We start from the raw sequence: 23203 nt of genomic DNA on the forward strand, positions 1-23203 counted from the left end.
TTATTGTTACAAAAGTACTCAAAAATTTGTTCAATAATAATTTGTATTTCCAATTGAAATTACGAAAACCATATTGATGGCACTAAGTCAGAGCAAAAATACAGTAGTACAGCATCCGACAGCAGGATTATTATGCTCATCATATTTTTAATCAAAACCTAATTTTTAAACCCATTTCTGGAGGAACTAGAACTAGTTCCTTAGTTCTAGTTCCTCCAGAGGAATAGTTTCTTGAACTATGTCTTTAGTTCACAATAGTTCCCAACCAACATTGACATTCCCGTTGCTTGCTAATGGACTTATATTAACGTTAAATACATATAGGTAAGTTTTATTGCAGATAAAAAAATAAAAAATATCACAAATCAGTTGGAGCAAATAATACTAAAACTTTACGAAAAATTGTTTTTTTCCTCACTTCAAGCTTTTTGTTTTTGTCTAATAATTCAGAATATCTACTTCGTTTTATAAGATATTTCTTAATTTTAGGGACCTAAAGGGAAATATTCCCATACAATATTCAAAAACTAAACTAAAAATCGAAAACAGTATCCACGACAACTTTCAACGACGCGTTTCTGTGGTAATTACGCCGGCTGTGGCAATAGACAACACTGAATCCGTCGTCATCGCCTTGTATTTATATCTCGGATCTGCCAACTGAATAGATTCCCTTGATCTAGTCTTTTAATTAGTCCCTCTCAGTCCTTTCGGTTCGGAACAGGTAACATAGGCTGGCACTCTCCACTCCCGCTTAGCATTGGGCTACGATCGCGCTGGCTTACGACGTACGGATGTAAACTAGTCTTTTATTTAGTTCCTCTAGTTCCTCTGGGTCTGGATTCGATAACATACGGCTGGTACTCCCCACTCCTGCTAAGTATCGGGCTACGATCGCGCTGGCCGATCCGTCGCCGTCGCATATTATTATTTATATCGGTCACAGTCTCGATGCCGGAATAGGTCCTGAAGAACTTGTTCTTTGAGAAACCGGGAACTAGTTCTTCTCATTCCGGGGTCGGAATAGTTCACTAGAGCTAGTTTGTTCACGAACTACACACCGCTACGCCGGCGCCGGGCTGTAGCTACTACAATAAAAAAAAACTTAGGATAAGTGCAAACCTAAAGTTTGTATAATGTTTATTTCATGAAAAGATTTTAACTCCCACAGGGTGGTTCAAAAAAGCAATTGTGGATCGGGATCCTTTTTTTAAATGGAATACCCTGTATATTATTGCATTTTTGGCTTCCTTTCTGATCGCTTTTACATAATCCTAAGATAATATTAAATATGTCGTAATTGTTTCAGAAATATTAATAAATAAATAAAAAAAATCAGTCTTTAAAAAAAATATTAAAAATACAAGAACTGTCCTGGAATCAAAGCTATATTAGGTATTTACTATAGTTGATCTGTATTTACTTTGCTATAAATATCGTAATCTTATACCATACAGGGTGCTGAAAATAAATCAATGTATATGGTTAAGCCTTTATAAATATGTATAAAAACGTTCTTTTCATCTTAGCATTGAAGAAAAGAACGTTTTACCCAAACCAAACACAAAATTTTATTTAGTTTAATGAGGTTATTAAATTTGGAATTTCATTACACATTTACTAGTCCAAATTTTTAGACGTGTAGGTATTTATTTATATTGTTTAATTTTAAAAACATCAGAATGTCTTCATAAGCAAATAAAACAAAATTTCACCAGCTTGGTAGTTCCTTTTTATCAGATCCTCGTAATTCTCATAAAAAGTACGTACCAAAACGTGCTTTTGTCATTGATTGCTTGACTTATACGACTGTTTACGCTTACGTTATCACAGTAGTACTCATCGGTGACACGCAGAACAATGAAACGTAAAAGAAAACGGAAAAAGACGTAAACCAGAGGCAAAAGACGTCGACGGTCAGTTGTGGCGGGAACGCGTTCAGTAGTGAGCGAAATATAGCAAGGGTACTACCGCTGCTGGGTACTGCTCGGACAGTGATAGTGGTGGTGAAGAGCGTGTGATCGAAGAGATGAGGTGATTATCAAGAGTATAAACGGATTATTTCTTGCTTCTATCGTAAGTTTTTCGTCGAATATTGGTTGATGACTGATATATATTTTTTTAATACTCTATAATTATATAATATTTGAGATACATATATGCCGGCACAATGCCGGCAACAAAGTATACTTTCTTAATCTCTAATATTACCATAGTTACGGCTTTACTCCATGGTTACGGCACTAAAAGGGATGCAAATACAGACTTATCTGAAAAATGGTAAAGAGAAAATATGTTTCTTTTATCGAGATATACCAGCCCCCAAAAATATTTGCACTTATTTAAGACTCACCCTGTATATATATATAGGTAGTATACGACAAATTAAATCATATACAAATCTGGAATCTTACTTTATCTAAATCAAACATTCGGTCAATGTGTACTACCAGTCATGATTGGTGTGAAACGATTTACTGTTTTCATCGGTTTTATTAAAATAATTTTTATTTTTTTTTTATTTTTAATTTGTTCCTGGGAGGGGTAATCTATTACCATATTTATGTTATGAAATAAGAACCATTTTTTATTATTTTACCTTTTTCTACTAAAATTCGAATATTTATATTAAATAAAATAATTAATTAAACATTCTAGTATAAATGGTGATAATTTTTCAATTAGTTTATTCCGGTTCTGGACAGCATCCGGATAGTTTTTCTATGACCAGCATGCCTGCATGTTAATTAATTATTTTTATATACCTTAGTATATTACAAAGTTATTGCAAATATCTTATTCCTATTAAAGAAACAGAAGAAGGAAGTAGTACATTTTTTGTAATTATATATAAGAAATAAGAAACCAGTTTTTATCTAAATTATTTTTCTTATATGTCAACATATAATATATATCAACCTTTTTGCACACTTCTTGTATACTATTATATTTATAAATGATTTCCTTATTAATGACATTTACAAAAAATTACTTCGATTCATTTTAATACGTTATATGACCTTATATGGATATTAAAAAGACATAGAAATATTAAAGTTGGCGTCAAGTTGGTTTAGAAACGATGATCGATGCCATTCGCCATATAATTTGACATAGAAAGTGTCAACGCCATCTTCGCTTCCAAGCCAACACTAACGCCGTTTTTTTATCGTAAGGCATTTTAAATTTTAAGACAATATGTATATGTACGGGGTGTCAAAAAAATAGTGTTTTACTCCGTATATTTAATAGTTTCAAATAACATATTTTAGTTGTTTTATTTATAACATTCTCTTGTTCAATTTGTACGAAATAATGACATAGAATATTTTTTTAATTAATATAGAAAAATATCGCAATCTAGGACAAGTGACACATTGCACACGCTAAAACAGTCGCAAGGCCATATGGTATATTAATACAATTTGAATTTTAGGGCAAAAGATTTATGGAATGTTACTAATTTCAGTCATTTTGAATCGATCAAGCCAGTTAAATCCAGACTATTTTATTTTTTACGGCATAGTACGTTCACAAAAATTACGCAATTTGATTTGCTAATTAATCTGAGGTTTTTTGAGATTGATGTTTTGCTTTGACACGCTCTATTAACATGGATTTATTAAAGGTGATATGTAATTCGAGATATATAACGGATTTGTAATGTATAAACATTTATATCTGCTTGATTTCCGCAAAAGTTATCTTGGATATAATTGATACAACCTTCTTATGCGTAAGTGAGAGGGATTTATTATAAAAAAAGTATAAAGGGAATATAAAAACTTTCTTAGATAATTTATACAGTCCTCTTGTACAGTGGCGTCACGTATTTCAATATTTTAGAGGAGCACAACCTTAGAAAAAAATTGAAAAAAGCGTCCACGCCCAAAAAACACTATTTTGGAGCAAAATAAAACACTAATTCACCACAATACACCAAAACACTTTAGTTACTAACGCTGTACGACGGGCGTTTCGCTAACCAAGTTAGCCATCATCAACAGATAATAAATAACATTTAAAAGAAATGTCGAATTTCTAAAATTGTCACCTCGATTTTTGCTATTTTTATTTTAGTAAGTATCAAAAATAACAATGTTTTTGTATAACGCTATATCTACACCTAATTCCAAGAGTTTTCGAAATATTTGATTGCAGACATTTAAGTAATTTAACAGACTATAACTAGCCATGATACAGGGTGTCAAAAAATTACATTTATAGAATTTTTGACACGCTCAATATTATACAGGATGGCTCCAAGGAGAACGTTAGTTAATATCGAAATTAAATATTGGGAGCATATGTAGGTTAATTGAAGGCATTTTATAAAGATATACAGGGTGCTACAAATTCGGGGTACGAGCAGTGGTATCTTGGTAATAGATCCGGAGATGGTTAAATTGTGGCAAAGTTGCGCCTTGGGATGTCCACCAAGATGCCATCAAAACAGTTTTAAAAAATTGAGAAACTGAGTTTTTTGTTACGGATTTTTTGAAAATCAGTTTTATTTTTTCCTGTCGTTAAATCAAAAAACTAATTGCACTCTTTCTCATAACCACTTTATTAGAGCTATTTGATAGTATTTTCAAATTAGCTGAAAATTTGTGGAGGCTAACTAATTTTTTTTAAATACGGACCTGCATTTTTTATCTTAGGTCTTGAAAGAACTCCGTCTCTCGTGTACAATGATATGCCAAACTTAATATTTTATGTAGGTGACAATGCGCAATTAATTTTTTGATTTTCTAAAAAGTAACTACAGGAAAAAATAAAATTGACTTTCAAAAAAATCCGTTTTCTCCAAAAAAACTCAGCAATCCGTGAAATTTAAAAAAATTTAAAGAGTTTTTGATGGCATCTTGGTGAACATCCCAAGGCGCAACTTTGTCCCAATTTAACCAGTCCTCGAATCCTGAATTTGTAGCACCCTCTATAGTGTGTATAGAGTTCTACAGGGTGACCAAAAAAGTTACGAATCAAAGTTGGGTTTTTTGTAATGAAACACCCCATATATTAATTGATTTTCAAATTTTAGGAAAAAAATAAAGGTGAGCTTCATTAAAGGAGCATATGCCCAAAATGTATTTTTTAACATATTTCACATTTTATGAAAATGAATAATACATTTTAAATTTCAATCACATCTACCTAATTGCTGTTATTGAAATATAATAATATTATTTTTGTCTCACCTTGTAAAGCTCTTTTTTTTAATTTTTAAATGGTACCATCGGTACTTTTTTACTTTATTCCATACAAAATAACACTCTGAATAGAATGACATATCATATGTCAACTTCTCACATTTTTGCATATATGGTTTATTTGAAATTACAACTTGCGGTTCGTAACGAAAATTTGCCTCGAAATACCAAGTGTGTGGTACCTAATTATTTATAAAAAAATGCTTTTTCCAAATATGCTAATGAGCCACCCTCGTTCCATTTGAAAAAATGGCGCCGGGAGGCACGTATAGCCGCCCATACTAAAATATGTTAATATCTCGAAAACTGCGACTTTGACTGATTTTGATGTTATTACAAATTTTGTTGCAAATATTATTCCTAATCTTAATTTGAAAACCGCGTTTCGCTAGCTACTGTAATTTTGGAGTTACGATTTTTTTAAATTTTTAACCCCCTCCTATACCAACTCACCAACCCCCCACCCCTTCACAAACTAATGGCCAGCTTCTCGGGTGCCACAGTATTTTTGTGAAATTAAAAAAACTTTTTTTTTCCGATCCTAATAGCCTACCATACCTGTTGGTATGGTCGGCTAAAAATTTAGATATGATTAAAAATATGATTTGGGCATTTTCTAACTGGCCAGGACAAGAAACTAAAAACATTAGACAATCAAATCTATTTTTCCAAGGCTCCTTGATTAAGAATTAGCGTTTTTAACATAACCATGGCACTCTAGATTGAATTTTAAAATTCAATTTTGTTTTTAGCGAGAATGTCAAAAATTGACATATGATATGTCATTCTACTCAGAAAGTCATTTTCTATCGAATAAAGTAAAAAAATACCGAGGGTGCCATTTAAAAATCAAAAGTTGTAGTCATTTCCGGTGAAACAGGAAGTGACCAAAAACAATTGAATATGTCAATCCCCAATCCTAATTTAAAAACCACAACAATAAACCGTAACATACCACAAATATAACAAATATATACCACAAATACCACAAATATAACAAAACCGTAACATACCAAATCTCGTTTTTTTATCTATAAAAGTAAAAAAGTTATAGGAATGAGCCACTTTTGAGACGCACCCGGTATAGGGTGCTCCATTACTTTAACTTTGATGTGATTTTTTTTGGAGACACCCTGTAGAACTCTCTATATTTAAAAAAATGCCGTTCTCCTTGGAACCTCCACGTCGCACACTGTTGCGCTCAATGGACATAATTCAAAAATGCATGTATTTATTTTTGGGTTTGTAAATACACCTATCTTTAGAGGAATGTCTGCTGATAATAAAAATAGAATGTTCTTTTTTTATTGTTTACGAATTCCAAAGAAACAGAGATAAAGAAAACGAAAAATAATTTTGTGCGTTAATTGAAAGATTAGTGTAAAATTTATTCTATAAGAGGCACTTTGTCATTTTAAGTTTTTTATTATTTTTTAACATTAAGGAGACTATGGATATTAATTTAGAAGGTAAGCAGTCAGTTACGTTATTTGCCTTTAGTATTTATTTAATTAAAAAAAAGAAAAAAACATTCAACTTTGACTTAGAATTACAAAAAAATATATCAATATAGTCCGAAGAAATTTTGAAAATAAAATCTTTAAACAATTTAGTTTAAAATGATAATAATCATTTTTTGCGGAGATTTGCGGAATTTGCTATTTTTCTATTTTTAGAACAATCCTCTGCTATTCCCAACAGCATGTTATACGAAAAATGGGTAACTTGTAAAAAAAAATAACTTGTAATAAAAATATAATATAATATATAATATATATATATATATATATATATATATATATATATATAATATATATATATATATATATATATATATATATATATATATATATATATATATATATATATATATATATATATATATATAGTAATATAAAATATAACTTGTAAAATAATAACTCAGTTTATAATCATCTGCCGATGATGCTAACATGGTTAGCGAAACGCGCGTCCAGTGTAAAAGTAAAAGTGTTTTGGTGTATTGTGGTGATTTAGTGTTTTTATTTTGCTGTGTAACACCAAAGGTTCCAACCCTCAACTGTAATATTGTAGAATTAAAATAATATACATCATGTTTTGCGCATTTTTGCGATTTTTGTTAATTTTCTATTTTTAAAGAAATCCTCTGCTATTTTCAATTTAGGATTTTATACCAAAAATGCCAAATATTTATTTTTAAATTTATAATATATTTTTTAAGTTTCTAGCACATTTTCAAAAATACGTCAAATGTATTAAAACCATAGCAAATTCTTTAACCCTCTAAGTGGGGGGGTATCATCCCCAATTTATTTCCAATGGAAATAGGGGTCAAGTAATATTTTATTAAGAGGACTTTAATTTATCTATATAATGCTGGTTATTTTTTGAAAATTAATCAACCCCTTAGGAAAATAGTGGGGTTTGAAATTGGGGGATGATACCCCCACTTGAATGTTGAAGATTTCTCTATGGATTTTACCCTAAAATAACGTATTTTTAAAATTTGTTTAAAAAACCTTCCAAATTTCTTGATATAATTTATTTTGCATTTTTTTCCTTATTATTGATATTTCAAACCTCCATATTTTCAATAGGGGCTTATCGATTTTGGAGAACTATATACCAATATTTAGGTAAATAAAAGACCTTTTCAATAAGGTATGAATTGGCCCCTCTTTCCATGTGAAAAATTTTGGGGGATGACACCCTCGCATAGGGGATGACAATTTTGCAATCATTTTTGGAGCAAAAGTTGGCTCTCTTATAAACAAAATAAATAAAAATAGTCGCAATAATTAATATTAGTTTGTTTTCAAAATTTTGACCCAATTCCCCTATAAGGTGCAACACTGTGCGTCGTATGAGAGGCTGTATATTTTTTAGAAAAAAATATTTACGAAATTATAAATATCTGTAATTTGGAACACCTGGTATATAAAATTTTCGTTCGTTAATTTATTAAAGCCGTTCCAGGTGTAATTATCGACAACCGAGGAAAGAGTGTGTGCAAGAAGCGTAAACAAGTAACACAGTTAAGTAGTGTAATAAAATACGTAGTTTGAACATTATACAGCAATTAGCTTGGTCCGAGGTGCGTAAAAAATAAGGATACAATAATTGGGTGAAGAAATTTCTTGGTCAAGTGTTCTTTGTTGGAAAAAATACAAAGATACATTTTTGCGACTTGAATATTTATACAGATCGAGTGTAATTAAGTAACAATGTATCATGTAATGTCAGCATTTATTTATTGCTTCGAATATGTTGCAGGTTTTCTTTGTGTATGTTCCATTATTGCATTTTTAGCAATACTAACAAGTAAACCAATTATTAAAAAGCAATATGCATTATACAGAGCGAGAATTACGGGAATGGCAGACAATGACGATCAGATTTTTTTCTTATAAGAAAATTATCTTGAGATCTTAACAAAACAAGATGGAGATAAAAAATGTGTTGATTTATGATATAAAATACAGAGTATAGCATACATTAGTTGCAACACTGGACGCGCGTTTCATATTTTGCAGATAGAAACATAGGCGCCTGTCAACATATGTATATCAAATGTCAAAATTAACTCTCATCTTTAGTTAACTTAACGCCAAAGTTTTAGACCGTTTCGATTAAGGCTATACTCGGCTGTACCTATAGACTGAATTCTTGAAGTTGACGAGTCAATGAAATCGAAAAACAAAACTTCTACACCCTGTATCTCCGAAACTAAGCGTTTTAGGACATATACAGGGTGGTCCGAATTATGTTCCGGAAACTTTTGGTACAAAAACATTTCAAATTTATGATCTCAGTCTAATAACTATTTAGTCAACATGTTTAATTTATGTCAGTGATGACAGGTATTGATAATTCCGATTCCAAATATTTCGAAAACCATTACTCGTAGCGATTTTTACCAAGAGACCTTTTTTACTTAAAAAGCGTCGTAAATGTATATTTTTTTACTCGGTAGTTTTACACAGATACGGACGAAAAGTTATTACTCTTCAAACCAGTAAAAAAATATGTAGGTGGCGCCCGCGTAGGAGTCATATTGACATCAAAATCAAATTTCTCATGTCAAAAAACTCCCAGACACCAATTTTCATCCAGATATTGAGAAAATCGAAATAAAAATGAAACTTCTACACCCTGTATCTCCGAAACTAAAAGCATGTTAGGACATACATTTATACGAACTTTTTCACCTATTTTTATCCGCAGAATATGCTGCCGAAGTTTGCGGAATACAATTCGGACCACCCTGTATATTCGTTGGCCGCAAATAATTGTTTCGAAAAACCAACCCTCAACGACGAATGATCCTCCAACAAGACAATGCAACTTCCCCCACAGGTCGAAAAACAATAGAGTTTTTAAAGTAAGAAAATATTGATTTGTTGGACTATCCTCCATAGAGCCCCGACCTAAGTCCTGAAGACTTTTTTACTTTTTCAAAAACTAAGAATCAACTGCGTGGTCAAAGGTTCCAATACGCAGAAGATGCAGTTGCATAAAAAGCGCAATTTTGGTATCAACAAGCCAGTGGGTGCCAGTGGAATAACTGCTTTTAGAATGATTTCAGTTTAAAGGATGCAAACATGCATTGCTTTTCGTAGAGAATACATACTTCGAAAAAACGTTAAAAGTAGTTAAAAGTGGTTAAGTGGTGAAAAGTACTACTGTTTTTTTCTACCTTATTTACAAAAATACAAAGGACAACCCTCGTAGTATCACCAGAAAAATATGTTAAAAAAATATTAAAAGGAGTTTTATTCATGATTATTTTCATTGGAACTTCTTAGAGAAAAAACTTAAATATGAGATAGTATGACACTATTTTTATAAAAATCTATTAAAACTACCAAACAATAAAATTTCGGCTGTTGACTGTTGTAACAGAAATTAAAAATAATCTAGTTTTTATATAGTGAGAGTGAATTTAATTTAATGTTATTTTGATTGTTTCTCTTACACGTGGTGCGAACTAGTTTTTTTTTTAGAAAATGGGTATTTCAGTTCAACGGCGAAACACAGTTACACTTTTACCTTTAGCTGACATAGGTTTCTTAACATTAATAAAATTTTTATGAAAATATTAGGTAACAATAATAAATTCATTTTTTTAAACTTTTACTTTATGAATATCTGATGTGTCTGTGAATATAGATATTTTTGTTTTCATTAATGATACTATATCATAAAAATTTCTAATGTATTTCGAATGTATAAACGATTAATTTTGATAATTATTGCTTTCGGGTCGAATGAAGCTTAGCGGATTCTTACCTGTCAGTTTCGCTGAGGTAGTTTGACTGATTCAGTGATACTGAACAAGTAATGAATACAGAATAAGTAATTTCTTATTCTGTGTAATGGACGTGAGAACAGATTTTCATTTAAAAAATAACAAAAAAAAATAAGCTATTGAGATGAACCAAAAAATAAGCTATCGAGAAAAGATGCACCTAGATGATAAAATTATTTTCAAATTCCTTGCTATTTTAACATATTCCACAGGGTGTTCCAAACTTTCACTAAAATTACAACATTAGTTTTTGACAGATGGGAACTTCCATTTTTAATTTAGAAAGAGACATTAAAAAGTCAAATAATATATTAAAACTTTAAAGCTGGGACTCTATTAGGCCACACGCCACGCAACGCCACGCTATTCCACGTAGGCATAATTTTATTTTGCACGACAGTTTGACGTCATATGTATCGTTGGTTGTCTAAAACCCACTAAAAAAGACAAAAACCAAAAAATTCACAACCAAAAAAGGCTAACCGAAGCAACCAAAACTCCTTCGTGCAATTTTGTGTTGATAGACAGTCAATTTTTATTCGCAAGAGCCTCGGCTACTATCAAATTTTTGCCACTAAACGTCAAACTGTGGTGCAAAATAAAATTATGCCCCACGTAGGCCCACGTGAGTTTACGTGTTGCGACGTGGGAAACAGTGTACATATGAGATTTGGGACAGACGACGCACGTGTGATAACGTGGGGTGGCGCGTTGCCTAGTATGTGCGCAATGCATGTAATTAAATGGAAAAACATACGCACAGATCTTCATGACTTGGGGTGGCATGGCGTGGCGTGTTGGCTAATAGGATCCAGGCATAAGATGCCCGCTTTTCGTGCCGGTGAGTGTAGATCCAAAGAGGTATAAAAAGAAAAGGTAAAACTGTATAATTTTAAATTTAGCGACAAAAACACAGTCTCAATAAATAATTTAGAACTAAATTGACGAATATTTTATAAAGTTATCTTGCCATTGCCGATACAGCAAATATATCGGTGAAATTTGTGGAACGCGGCAATAGTTGCTGGAAGTAAAATAGCTATAGTGTGCCAAACTTTCGCCGAAGTTCACGTCGACAGTCTGTTAAGCATGTCGGTTCGGCCATTAAAACTTCAGCCAACTTCGGCTAAAATATGAGGGCTAAATAGTTGGCTGCCGCGGGATGCGCCAAATACAATTAGGCAAACATATTCAAAAAATGTTGGCTGGATTTCTTCTGACCTAACTTAATACCTATAACTTACAAACCACTGTTATTATTATGTTTAAAATTAATTAAAGAAGTCTCATATTACAGGTAATTAGATGCATATGAGAGCGTCAAAATTAATCAATGTAAAGATAGTTTGAACAGAGACAATGGTCCAATTCCTTCCAGTTCTCTGTTCCTATTGCTCTAGTTTCGGTAATAATTAATTGTTACGTTCGCTTGGTTTTCACTCGTTTGGCTAGTTTTTTCACGCCTACTCGATGCCATCTGAGCGTCTATATAAACGCTCACTTTGTAGATATAATGCCGGCTCCAGACCAAGCAGACAAAACAACGACAAGACAGAAATATTCATGTTTTACGACAAAATTGCGACAAATCCAATACCTTTTTGTCTCATTTTTGTTTTGTTTCAAAATTCGGAGACTTTTCAATGATCTCGAGTCGGTGTCTCAAGATCAAAGTGTCTCTTAATAAAACTCATTCGCAACAACTAAACTTTTGCCTTTGTTGTACTTTTGTCCTTGCGGTGTGGACAAATTGTCTCAAGTTTGTCTTGTCAGAATTCCCCATTTTTTTGTCGCAAGTTTGTCTTGTTTTTGTCTCAAAATCTTGTTTACTTTTTGTCGCCTTGGCTGGACCCGGCATTAGTTTAGTTTTAGTCATCTGCTGATGATGTTAACATGGTTACCGAAACGCGTGTCCAGTGTCAAAAAAAGTGTTTTGGTGAATTAATGTAAAATTAAATAAAAGTTATAACTCTTTAATCACAATTTAATTTATTATTTAAATTGAACTTATTTAATATTTAGCTGGCAAAATTTCGATTTTATTTGCATAATAAATTTTATTATATTTTAGTTCAATTAGTACCTAAAACGATCGAAAATCGCAGTTCAATTAATTTAATTAATATAATGACGAGATTAAACAACTAATTATAAAACGCATTCATTTCTCGATTATAGAACCAATCAAAACGGGCGATCGCAATAAAATCAATCATAAAAGTAAATAAAACGCGGAGATTTATGTACCGATAAATTATTTATAATTAATGAATTAAAATCGCTAAATGTTTAATTAAAATAATCCATTTTTTGTATTTGTACATTCAAAGCAATCACGTTCGTAAAAAATAAAATTAAAAAAAACAGAGAATCACGCAAAAAAAGTTTGAAATCAAAGAAATCAAAATTAATTTTTACAGTTTCGTGTTGACGTGATAGTCATCTTATTTCTAAGTTTTCTCAGGACCGTCTGCATTAAAACAGACATTAAATGCCCGGGCAAACTTGTCAAATCGATAGTTTTCTGCGGCTTATCAATATTGTCCAAATGCTTCCGGTCACAAACAACAATGTCCAACCTAGATTCTGGATTGTATGGGATGGGGAAGTTAACCACTGCGACCTTATAGATCTATTATGTCAACCTTTCTTGAGTTATAACTCATTATACAGGCTCAGAGCTCTTACAAAAGCCGGTATCTGAGCCGGTTTTACAGAGTTGAGTTCTCCATCACCGATATCAGTCATACCAGAGTGTTCTAGGGTTTCCCCATTTTTCCCACAGATAACTTCAATCTACTGAAGTGTTTATTGAAAAGACAGTGTCCTGTTAAAAGCCCCTTGACAGTTCGAAGATTGTTTTTACTTAAATCAAGGAAAATCTTTAATTTTTCTCGGTTGTAAATCCCGAAGGTCAATATAGTAACGAGCACTTTAAGTATCACTGATCTATAGTAACAGAACATTCATTTTTCATTACATCCAGATACTTCATTATCTAAAATAACCACACAATTCAGTTTAAATTAAATGACCTTTCTAGATCGGATATCAAGCGTCGAAGAAAGCGTCTTCGACCATGACAGTGAACCTCGTTAAAACGAAAACCACACCAGCGCAGCATTGGCAGCCGTCTGTGTTGAATGGTGTTGAAAACGGTATTTTGCATCATCACGCTTCTTGCAAGGTCTCAAAAGCGGTCTTGTTTTGTTATGTTTGTGCAAAACAACCATATTGTTATGGTTCGGAAATACTGCTTTTCTTATTTTTGCAAAAAATTAAGAATAAACAATGGAGTTTTTGAAGGAAATTAAAATTAGGTAACGGGCCTATGCGAAACTAGTTAACGCAAAGATTATGTTTGGTTTGATTTGGTTTTTATTTGAAATCTGTGTGTATTCAAGCAGTAACAATAACAATAGTTTTTTTTAAAGCGTAGATAAAATAGTATTACACATTTTTACCGCAGTATACAGGTTGAGTCTTAAATCAGCGTAAATACTTTCAGTGCTGGTAAATGTCGAAGAAAGGAATATATTTCTTTTGCATTTTCTCAAATAAGTCCAAAATTACTAATACGTAAAATACTAATAAAACAAATTTGCTTAACCGACAAATAATGCCTAACGTTTATCTCCTCTCCAAGCAATAAAAGTGTTCTTGAATAGCTATAATAGCTGCGGAAACATTCCAGGATTTTGATGTCATATTATTGAAGGACTCCAGTGATGGACCAACAGGGGGGAGGTTTAGGAGGCTTATTGCCCCCCCCCCTTAAGTTCAGTCAAGTAATACAATTTTATTAATTTATTTTGTCACCTCTGGAGTATGTACTTTGAGTAAAGATCCTTGGATCCGCCCATGAATGACTTTGTTTCAAGTCATTTTCGTTCAACATATTTTTCAATGTTAATTTTAAAGAGATAATTAATTGTTTTCACTAAATTTGATAATATAATGAAATATAAGAGATATAGAGAGAGGTAGGTAGCACTTTTGGGCAGAAGTGCAGATCTCCAATATTTTTTAAAACCTTTATTGTGCAAAGGTGTCTCAACAGTGGTTTTGGTTATATTTATGCATAAAATATATTGTTACATTTAGGAAATACCGATTTCTATTGTAGTAGAAAAATAATCGAATAAATACTGGGAAAACAATAGTCCTTAAAGAAAATTAATATTGGGTAATGCAGAAATGTACGAATATGTGTGAAAATCTAGTTAACGCATAAAAATGCGGTTAGTTTTTTCTTATTCTTTGAAATCTGAATCTAATTAAATCATAAATATTGTTTTTTTTTGTTCCCACACAAAAAAATATAATATTAATATCAATCATAATAAATTATACATTGGAATTATTATTAGAGCGTTCTGAATTGCAAAAAAGACTTTGATCAATATATTTCGTAATATTTGGGTTGTTTAGGAAAGAACACTTAATGTTCAAAGGGAGACACTTAGTTAATGTTCAAAACAAATGCATACGTATATATTTTTTGATTGCTCTTTTAATGCAATGCTACTTTGTCAACAAATGTAAACAGATTTTACAGCATATAGCTCTACTTGGAACCACAATCAAAAGTCATACAATCAAAAGTGTAATTATTTCCAGTGAAACAGGAAGTGACGAAAAACAATTGAATACGTTAATCAATCCTAATTTATGTCACATACTAACCAAATCTCGTTTTTTTTATCTGAAAAAATAAAAAAGTTGTAGTGGTGCGCCACTTTTGAGACGCATCCGGTATAGCATTTTTTTTAATATATATTTTTTCTTCAGGACACTATGGAGTTAAAAACTATCGCTTTCTTCATTTGGCCTTCTATCCTACTCTGCATCCTAGACGAAGTACTTCCAATTCTCATTCCTCAACAACCGCACAACTTTCCTGCATTAGAACATCTCCATCACACCAATGAAAACGCAGTGACCAAAGCAATATTTACACAAAAAGGATATATTCAGGTATAGTTACTTTATAAGAATTATTGTCAAGGCTTACTAAATTATTTTGAAGTAGATACCTATGTCATTATTCAAAAAAAAATCGATAGTTTGCATATCGATTATGGACATATTTTAAAAAAATATCCATATGTCAATGTATTTATTTTACAAATACAATCTAATAGATTGCTTCAAAAGTTTGTAACGAAGAGAAAAATGTTATGAAAAGATATACACTAAGACAGCACATAAAGTTTAATATATTTTTTTCCAGAGGAGCGATTTTGATGATATTTTAAGCAATTTGTAGCTAAATTAGTTGGCTTTTTAGTCTCTTTTCAGATTAAAAATTAAAGTGCCCATCTGTCTATTATACGAGGAAAAACAAAATGTTGTTATTTTGGTTAAAGTAAGGAGCTTAAGTATAGTAAAAATAGGTTTTTTTTGTTCCCATCAATAGCTTTATTTTTATTGGATATATTCGTTTTTGACAGTAACGATTTGCTGTAATTTTAGCATCAAAACCATGCCTTTGGTTTTGGCCCTAATCGACACCTATGAAAGAGTGTTTATTGTTTTTGTAATGTCACTGTCATTGAAAAGTCATACCCACGAACTATAGGCCTACTAGAACAAAGTCTATTAAACTTTAAAATACGCCTTAAAATCTTAAAGTGTCTGTTTTTCTTATTGGTCGATGTATTTAACGAAACATATAGGTTTTAATAATTAAATATGTGTTGTCTTTATTGATATTTGATTATATAGACACTATAAAAATTATACACAAGAATTACAATTTACGAAAACTTCATGTAATAAAATAAAATAATTAAACAAAACAAACTAAACATGGTGAAGTACTTTTTAACCTAAATATTAATATTAATATTCAATGTAAATTCTCATGTGAATATTCTGATTTACATCAAATCTCGAAATAGAAACTGTTATTAATATTTAACAAATTAACTTAACAAGTTTATTGAAGCACATGATAGTATTAGTGAATATTTATATAATATTAATAATATATTCAACACTTTTTGCGTTAATAAAATAGGAACTCAACAATTTCACCCATTTTGTGCATTTATGTGTGTGTGATTATCTCCAGTTATAGGAAGAATGTTAAACTGATAGATATTAAAGTGTGATATAAGTGTAACACTTAATCAAGTATGCATATATTAATCAAATTAATTCTGTATTTTTTCTTTGTTTCAGTTCTTGAAGTACGTTGTAGATGTACCAGATATAACCGATTATACTTTTTGTATATGGTTGAAAAGTGTCAATTTTACTTATAGTCATCCTATTTTATCGTATTCAAGTAAGTAAATCCTAATTTTATTTGTTGATTAGATAGGTATAAACGGTGTTCCGTACTCTTGGGTCGAGATTTCCGTATATAAGAAGACTACAATGCGTTTATAACGTACTGACCAGAGAACAATAAAAACGTTGCCAAACGTATGAAATAAACCGAGAAACTGTGCATATTGCTAAGAGACCTGGAAATGGATATAACAGATTTCGTCGCATGACGTACCTATGATCAGTACTTGAAATTCTAGGAAAATATGTACATCTTGCGTTCAGCTTCACGATTTAATTACGTTTATTTAATTACGAAACTTTATTTGTTTATTTATTAACGAATCTTGTTTTTTTTTTAATCTTGATACTTTATTTGTTTATTTATTAACAAAGCAAGTGTTTCTAACTTGCAAAACTAACTTTATTAAAAACAAGTGGAATTGAGCTAGTGTTTGACAGTGGTCGCGCTATTTGAACTCTGATTTCAATGGAGAAGTACATACGAGAACATTCGAAACCTTCTCTATGGCTCAAAAAAGTGTGAGTGGACCTGGATGATTTTTTTAAATGGAACACCCTGTATATTATTGCATTTTTGGCTTCCTTTCAGATCACTTTACATAACCCTAAGATACGAATAAATATATTTAAAAATGCCAATTATATATTATTTTTATAGTTATTCTACGCTTTCTTAACTAGAAAAACTAAACACATCCTTTGGAATTTGCAAAACTCGTTTTAATGACCAATTTAAAGAAAAATTAATAGAATGAGATTAGGTACAAGTTCTGATTTTATCTTTATTGCTAGTTTGCTCAACCGTGCCTACGAATGAAAGGAAAAGGTGTTGATATCGTTACGAAATGTGACAGCTCTAATTTACCATAAGGAAGTACCTTATGTTTGCAGAACTATGTTATTAGGAGTTTTCAGGTGTTATTTGAAATTAAAAAGAACCCGAAGGTCTTTAGAAATGCCGTTGCTAATTAACAGAGGAAACATAATATTTTGATTGGCAGAAATGAATACCGAGTGGTCAGAACTGACAATTTGAAAAGTAGCAATCGGAAATATGTCTTAGTCTAAAAATACAGATACAGGATAAGCAAATATTTTCAAGGCTTATTAGATCTCGATAAAAAAACTCATTTCTCATAAAAAAAACTTAAACTTACTTCTTTACCGTTTTTCAAGTAGGTCCAATTGTAGATCGTAGATTGTATGAGATGAGGGAAATCGGTTAAAAGGTCACCGCGACCTTGTAGATATATTGTGTTACCATTTCTTCAGATCATACAGTGTTAGAGTTTTGACAAAAGCCAGTATCTAAGACGGTTTTACAGAGGTTAGTTCTCCATCTCCGATATCATACGTACCAAAGTTTATGGCACGACGGTTGTTTTGTCTTGGCGCACTCAGTGTTGCACTCATATTTGCTAGCTAGCAATCTACTGAGGTCTTCATTGAGTTTGATTGTCTTGATTGATTTTAACACTGTTAAAATCTGAACTTAAGTTAAAACCCCGTGACAATTCGAAGATTGTTCTTAATCAAGGAAATCTTCGTTTTTTTTTCTCGGTGGGAAGACCTGACAAATTTCTTCAAGTGTCCTAGACCGTGGGGGGATTTCCATTCCAGCAGGTTAAGGATAGAGTCTTCTAGGTTCTTCAATTCTGCTTTAAGTAGTCCCAGACTTCAAAGAAACGTGATAGAAAAAACGTCCTCTTTCTATACCACTTAAAGAATATAAATAACAATAAAAAATTATCATTCTTAAGTAAAAAGGTTATTAATAAATACAAATTTTTTATTTCTTAATCGAAATAAAAAAAAATCGATCTTAATTTGGTAAAGTTCCCTATTTTCTCTTATTAATATTGAATAAAACTACATCATGTGACGCTGGTAGATTAAATAAGAGAAATGTAATAAATAACATGAAAACAGCGCCAATTACTGGCATTCAACCTGTCAATTATTAATTAAATCGAATAAAACACACATGAAATATTAATAACTCTTAATTAAATTAATGAAAAATTAACTACTCGTATTTCGCTACCGAAACGTTTCCGGATATATAGAAATGGCTTATAGAAAATGTTTAGATTAAGTATATTTGAACAAAAAATGTAACCCTTAAAATTTCAGTTCAACAGTTTTAAAAAATCAGCTGTGTGACTATTAATTTCTTGGAAACGTCTGAACATTTAAACACTGAAACTAAAAATAGTTATTAATTTCGGGAGACGATAATTAAAATTAGAGTTACGTTTTAAAAAATATTCAGAAATTATTATTTCAAGGAATTACGAGTAGAAAAAATATTGTGCTGGGTTGGCGTTGGTTTCTATGTAATTCGACAAATAAATAAAGCTGTCTCTTCAGTTGTCAGTTTTGTGTCAATATTTTTTAATTCTCTTTCGTGTCGATTGCTGATTGAATTGGAGCCAGAAATGGCTCAAAACGAAATAAGTAAATTACCAACAGATATTCAGGCTGAGGCGACAAACGCCATATCCAAACTACTTCCATTTAATTCCCGAATAATTTATGAAAAGGAGTACAAACATTTTCAAAAATGGAAGCAATTAAAAAACGTGCGAGAAGAAATAAAGTTTTTAACCTATACTCGCTGTTAAAGTATCATTTAATCTACCTTTGCGGTTAAAGTACTATTTTATCTACTAGTTTTGATAGATATAAGGCAAGTTTAACAGTTGCTATGGAAAAAAATGGTGGCCGGCCGTAGCTCCAGCGTTAGTCTGTCGATCTGCGGAGCTGAAGGTACTGGGTTCGATCCCCAGCCAGTACGGTCGCTTTATTTATTTAAATAAAAATATTGATTTATCTAAATAGAGCGACCAACGAGCCGCCACCTCAAGGAAGGCAATGGCAAACCACCTTGAGTATATTTGCCTTGTACAGCCTCTCAAATAGTGCCGTTCGGATTCGGCAATAAACTGTAGGTCCCATGTACTTGTGAAACACTGATGACACACATCACAAGTACATGCGAGAGGTAGCCGACGCTCTATAATAGAGTATGGCACTATAAGAAGAAGATGGAAAAAAGTTAAAAATCTACTATCTTAACAATTTTCTCAATATTATGTCCTTATTTTTAGAACACGAAGAAAAACGGCTGATACGGGTCTGGGTGTCACCTCACGGTACTCATATAAACTTGGAAATTTTGGAAGAACCTGTATTTAGCATTCCTGTAAATTTCATCGAACATGAATGGTACCATATTTGTCAGTCGTGGTCTTCGAATAAGGCCTCTTGGAGTCTTTACTTAAATGGGAATATTGCTGCTAACGGCTACACACCTCAAGTAAGTTACTAATAAATAATAAAGTAAGTTTTTATTTTTGGAAATTTATAAAAAATATTAGACTGGATATAATTTAAATTATTCCAAATAATATTTATTAAGACTTGATGATATTGACTTCTGTCAAATCAAATTAAGGATATCAGATAAATATAATATCTATTCAAAAAAATCCTATGGGTATTTCGCAGTGTAAGAAAATCTGCAAAATAAAATTTTCCTAAAAATATAAAAAAAATTGAGTAAATTTTCCTTGTGTAAATTTTCCTAAAATATAATGTTTTTAAGTATTTTGTTTTTTGATTCATGCCAATACATGCTTTGATTAATTTTTAAGAACGAAATGAACTGACCACGATCAATTTGCAATTTTTTCAATTATCATTACTTTTTGATGTGATTTTTTAATATAACGAGATATGTTTGATGACTATTGTCATAACGTCATATTACGCTGAATTGCTACTCTATACTAAATTTAGGTAATATTAATAACGATAACAGAACTAATGATATTAAAGAAAACATTTGTAATACTCAAGTATACAAACAGAAAAAAAATGTAAACAATACCCTAATACTTCGCATTGCCTCCTTTGCCTTGGCTGCTATAACTGCCTTATATAGGTTTGACGTATATCGTCCGTTTATACTGTCACTGAGGCTGCATATATCATATAGAGTCATGTTTTCCAATTCTTCTTTAAGGGCCAAGCGAAGTTCATTTAATGAAGCTGGTACCGCTTTGCGACCTCTTACCCTCCTGCCAAGTATTTCCCAAACGTCAAACATAATAGGCCAGTTCATAGTAGTATATAGTTCACAATAATCACCAAAGCCGCCTTGTCATATTGAAAAATAACTTCAAAAAGAAAAAATTGGCGCCGGGAGGCACGTATAGCCGCTCATACTTGATATTTTTTTATCTCAAAAACTGCGACTTTGAAAACCGCGTTTCGCTAGCTACTGTAATTTTGGAGCTACGATTTTTTAAAATGTTTAACCCCCTCCCATCCCTCTTACCAACCCCCCACCCCCACCAAAAACGAATGGCCAGATTCCTGGGTGCCACAGTATTTTTGTGCCAAATTTTGTTAAAATCGGTTTAGCGGTTTTTGAGTTATCGTGTACGAACAGACAGACAGACACCATGAAAATATTTTGCATTTAGGTCATTTATGATCCAAATAACTCATTTTGAGTGAAATTAAAAAATCTTTTTTTGTCGATCTTAATATCCTACCATACCTGTTGGTATGATCGGCTAATAATAATTGAAAAAATTGCAAATTGTTGGTGGCAAGTTCATTTCGCTCTTAAAAATTAACCAAGGCATGTATTGACATGATTCAATAAAACAAAATGCTCTTATTAACTTATTTTTTGTAAACGCTGATGCATTAAACCAACGGAGACCAACAGCAGTGATTTACTAATAAACAAATTTACCTAACTGACAAAAAATTGCTTAACGTTTCGGGAAGTATATCTCTTCCCGTCGTCAGAAGGCAAAAAAACAAAGAACAAAGAAAAAAAAAACTATCTAATATCTAAATAAAACTATTCAAGAACTCTTGAACAATTACTACCTGATAATAATTATCACTTAATGAGGTAAAACCAAAAACCTTCAAACTTTCTGTATATAATTTATTTTATTTAAAACAATTATTATTCCCTTTCATTTTCAGCTAAGGAATATCATCATAGAACATGGAGGTGACATCGTAGTGGGTCAAGAATACACAGACTTCGATAAAGGTCTAGATGACGGCATTGAAGGTTTTGTATCTGGCTTCAACTTTGTATTAGCATCAACCGTCGACAACTATCAACCAACAACCCATTTCCAACAACTACCTCCACCCAAATTCATCTACAAACGGCAAATTCCGCAACAAAATCAAGATGTAGAAGATTCTACAGAAGATTTGAAGATGATTAGTGTTCTTCCCAAGAAGAAACGCCAAATATGGGATGACGGTTTGCAGTTCTACTATGAACATCAGTTAAGAGAACCTTTACCATTGGATAAAGGTGAAAGACCATCGTACCATACGCCTACAGAGAGACCTTTGGTGTATCCATCTTTATATTACTACACTCCGAAGCCTTTGGGTCTGGTTTTGGTGGAGCTTAGTAGCGATTGTGCTTATCTGAGAGGTGCTCCATTGCGTGGTGACAAAGTGCTGATAAACTGGACTAAAACTGTTGTCAGAGTGTTCGGTGGTGCTATAATAAAAAACGCTCCATCTTTTTGTGCCAAGTGAAGAAAAAAAAATGTTACTGTTGGAATCCTTGGTATTAAAATAAGAATTCTACTTCATTTAACCACAGAACATAAAACATATGTTTTATAATTTTTGTTATTAGCATTATGATTAATAATGAAGTCTTTCAAAGTCCTGTTCGGATTATTTGCTGATGATCAATGTTATCATGCAACAGTGTCAAATAGTATTTGGATCTATTGTGGTTAAATTTTTTAAATTTTCTTTCTGTAGAATGAATATGTTTTAAGGACTAAGTGGTACTAAGCAATGGTGCTCTAACTTATTTTTTTACTCTATTACTTCTTTGTTAGTATAATAAATGTACCTGGTATTAGCTTGTATTAAATTACCCAATTATAATTACAGTTGAGGGTTGGAACCTTTGGTGTTACACAGCAAAATAAAAAACACTAAATCACCACAACACACCAAAACACTTTTACTTTTACACTGGACGCGCGTTTCGCTAACCAAGTTAGCATCATATTTGGGCTTTAATATATGCCAAACCAAACACCTTGTATATTTATATCAAAAGCCATGAATTAATTAGACATATGTTTAGTTATTTAATTAACCTAATATACTAGTCAAAACAATGTAATTCATCATCTATAAATTTAATAAAGTTATAAATACACCTAATTAAAAAAAAATATCGGATTAGAGACATTATTTTTATATTCATTATTGAACGAACTAAGTAATAGTTTTTTTTGAAACCTCACAAAAGCATCAATTTTTGCGACGTGATTGACAATGTAAAAAAGTCATTTTAACGCCTAGACATTAA

General features: G+C 31.6%; 2 protein-coding genes across 18 annotated transcripts in view; one reads left to right on the forward strand and one right to left on the reverse strand.

Moving 5' to 3' along the window:
* The window catches only part of LOC115874105 (coiled-coil domain-containing protein CG32809), a 278991-nt gene that overhangs the window by 46502 nt on the left and 209286 nt on the right, over nt 1–23203 (reverse strand). The window lies entirely within an intron of this gene.
* LOC115874109 lies at nt 1910–22763 on the forward strand. Of its 3 annotated transcripts, none has more exons than XM_030889198.1 (5): nt 1910–2074; nt 15310–15495; nt 16705–16810; nt 19929–20137; nt 21829–22763. In XM_030889198.1, the coding sequence occupies exons 2-5, from the start codon at nt 15316–15318 to the stop codon at nt 22405–22407; spliced, it is 1074 nt and encodes a 357-aa protein (XP_030745058.1). In that variant the 5' UTR covers nt 1910–2074; nt 15310–15315; the 3' UTR covers nt 22408–22763. The 3 variants fall into 3 exon arrangements, with proteins under 3 accessions (XP_030745058.1, XP_030745059.1, XP_030745060.1); XM_030889199.1 differs by having other exon boundaries at nt 1910–2034; XM_030889200.1 differs by lacking the exon at nt 1910–2074 and adding an exon at nt 6403–6679.

The sequence above is a fragment of the Sitophilus oryzae genome, unplaced genomic scaffold (assembly GCF_002938485.1).
Source record: "Sitophilus oryzae breed Bouriz unplaced genomic scaffold, Soryzae_2.0 scaffold_1227_pilon_pilon, whole genome shotgun sequence".
Classification (NCBI taxonomy): domain Eukaryota; kingdom Metazoa; phylum Arthropoda; class Insecta; order Coleoptera; family Curculionidae; genus Sitophilus; species Sitophilus oryzae.

What these genes read in the sequence shown, in the direction of transcription:
- LOC115874109 (XM_030889198.1), top strand. Translation starts at nt 15,316, where the DNA reads ATGGAGTTAAAAACTATCGCTTTCTTCATTTGGCCTTCTATCCTACTC. An exon ending in CACAAAAAGGATATATTCAG is followed by an intron (nt 15,496 to 16,704) that starts GTATAGTTACTT and finishes TCTTTGTTTCAG; the next exon opens with TTCTTGAAGTACGTTGTAGA. An exon ending in TCCTATTTTATCGTATTCAA is followed by an intron (nt 16,811 to 19,928) that starts GTAAGTAAATCC and finishes CCTTATTTTTAG; the next exon opens with AACACGAAGAAAAACGGCTG.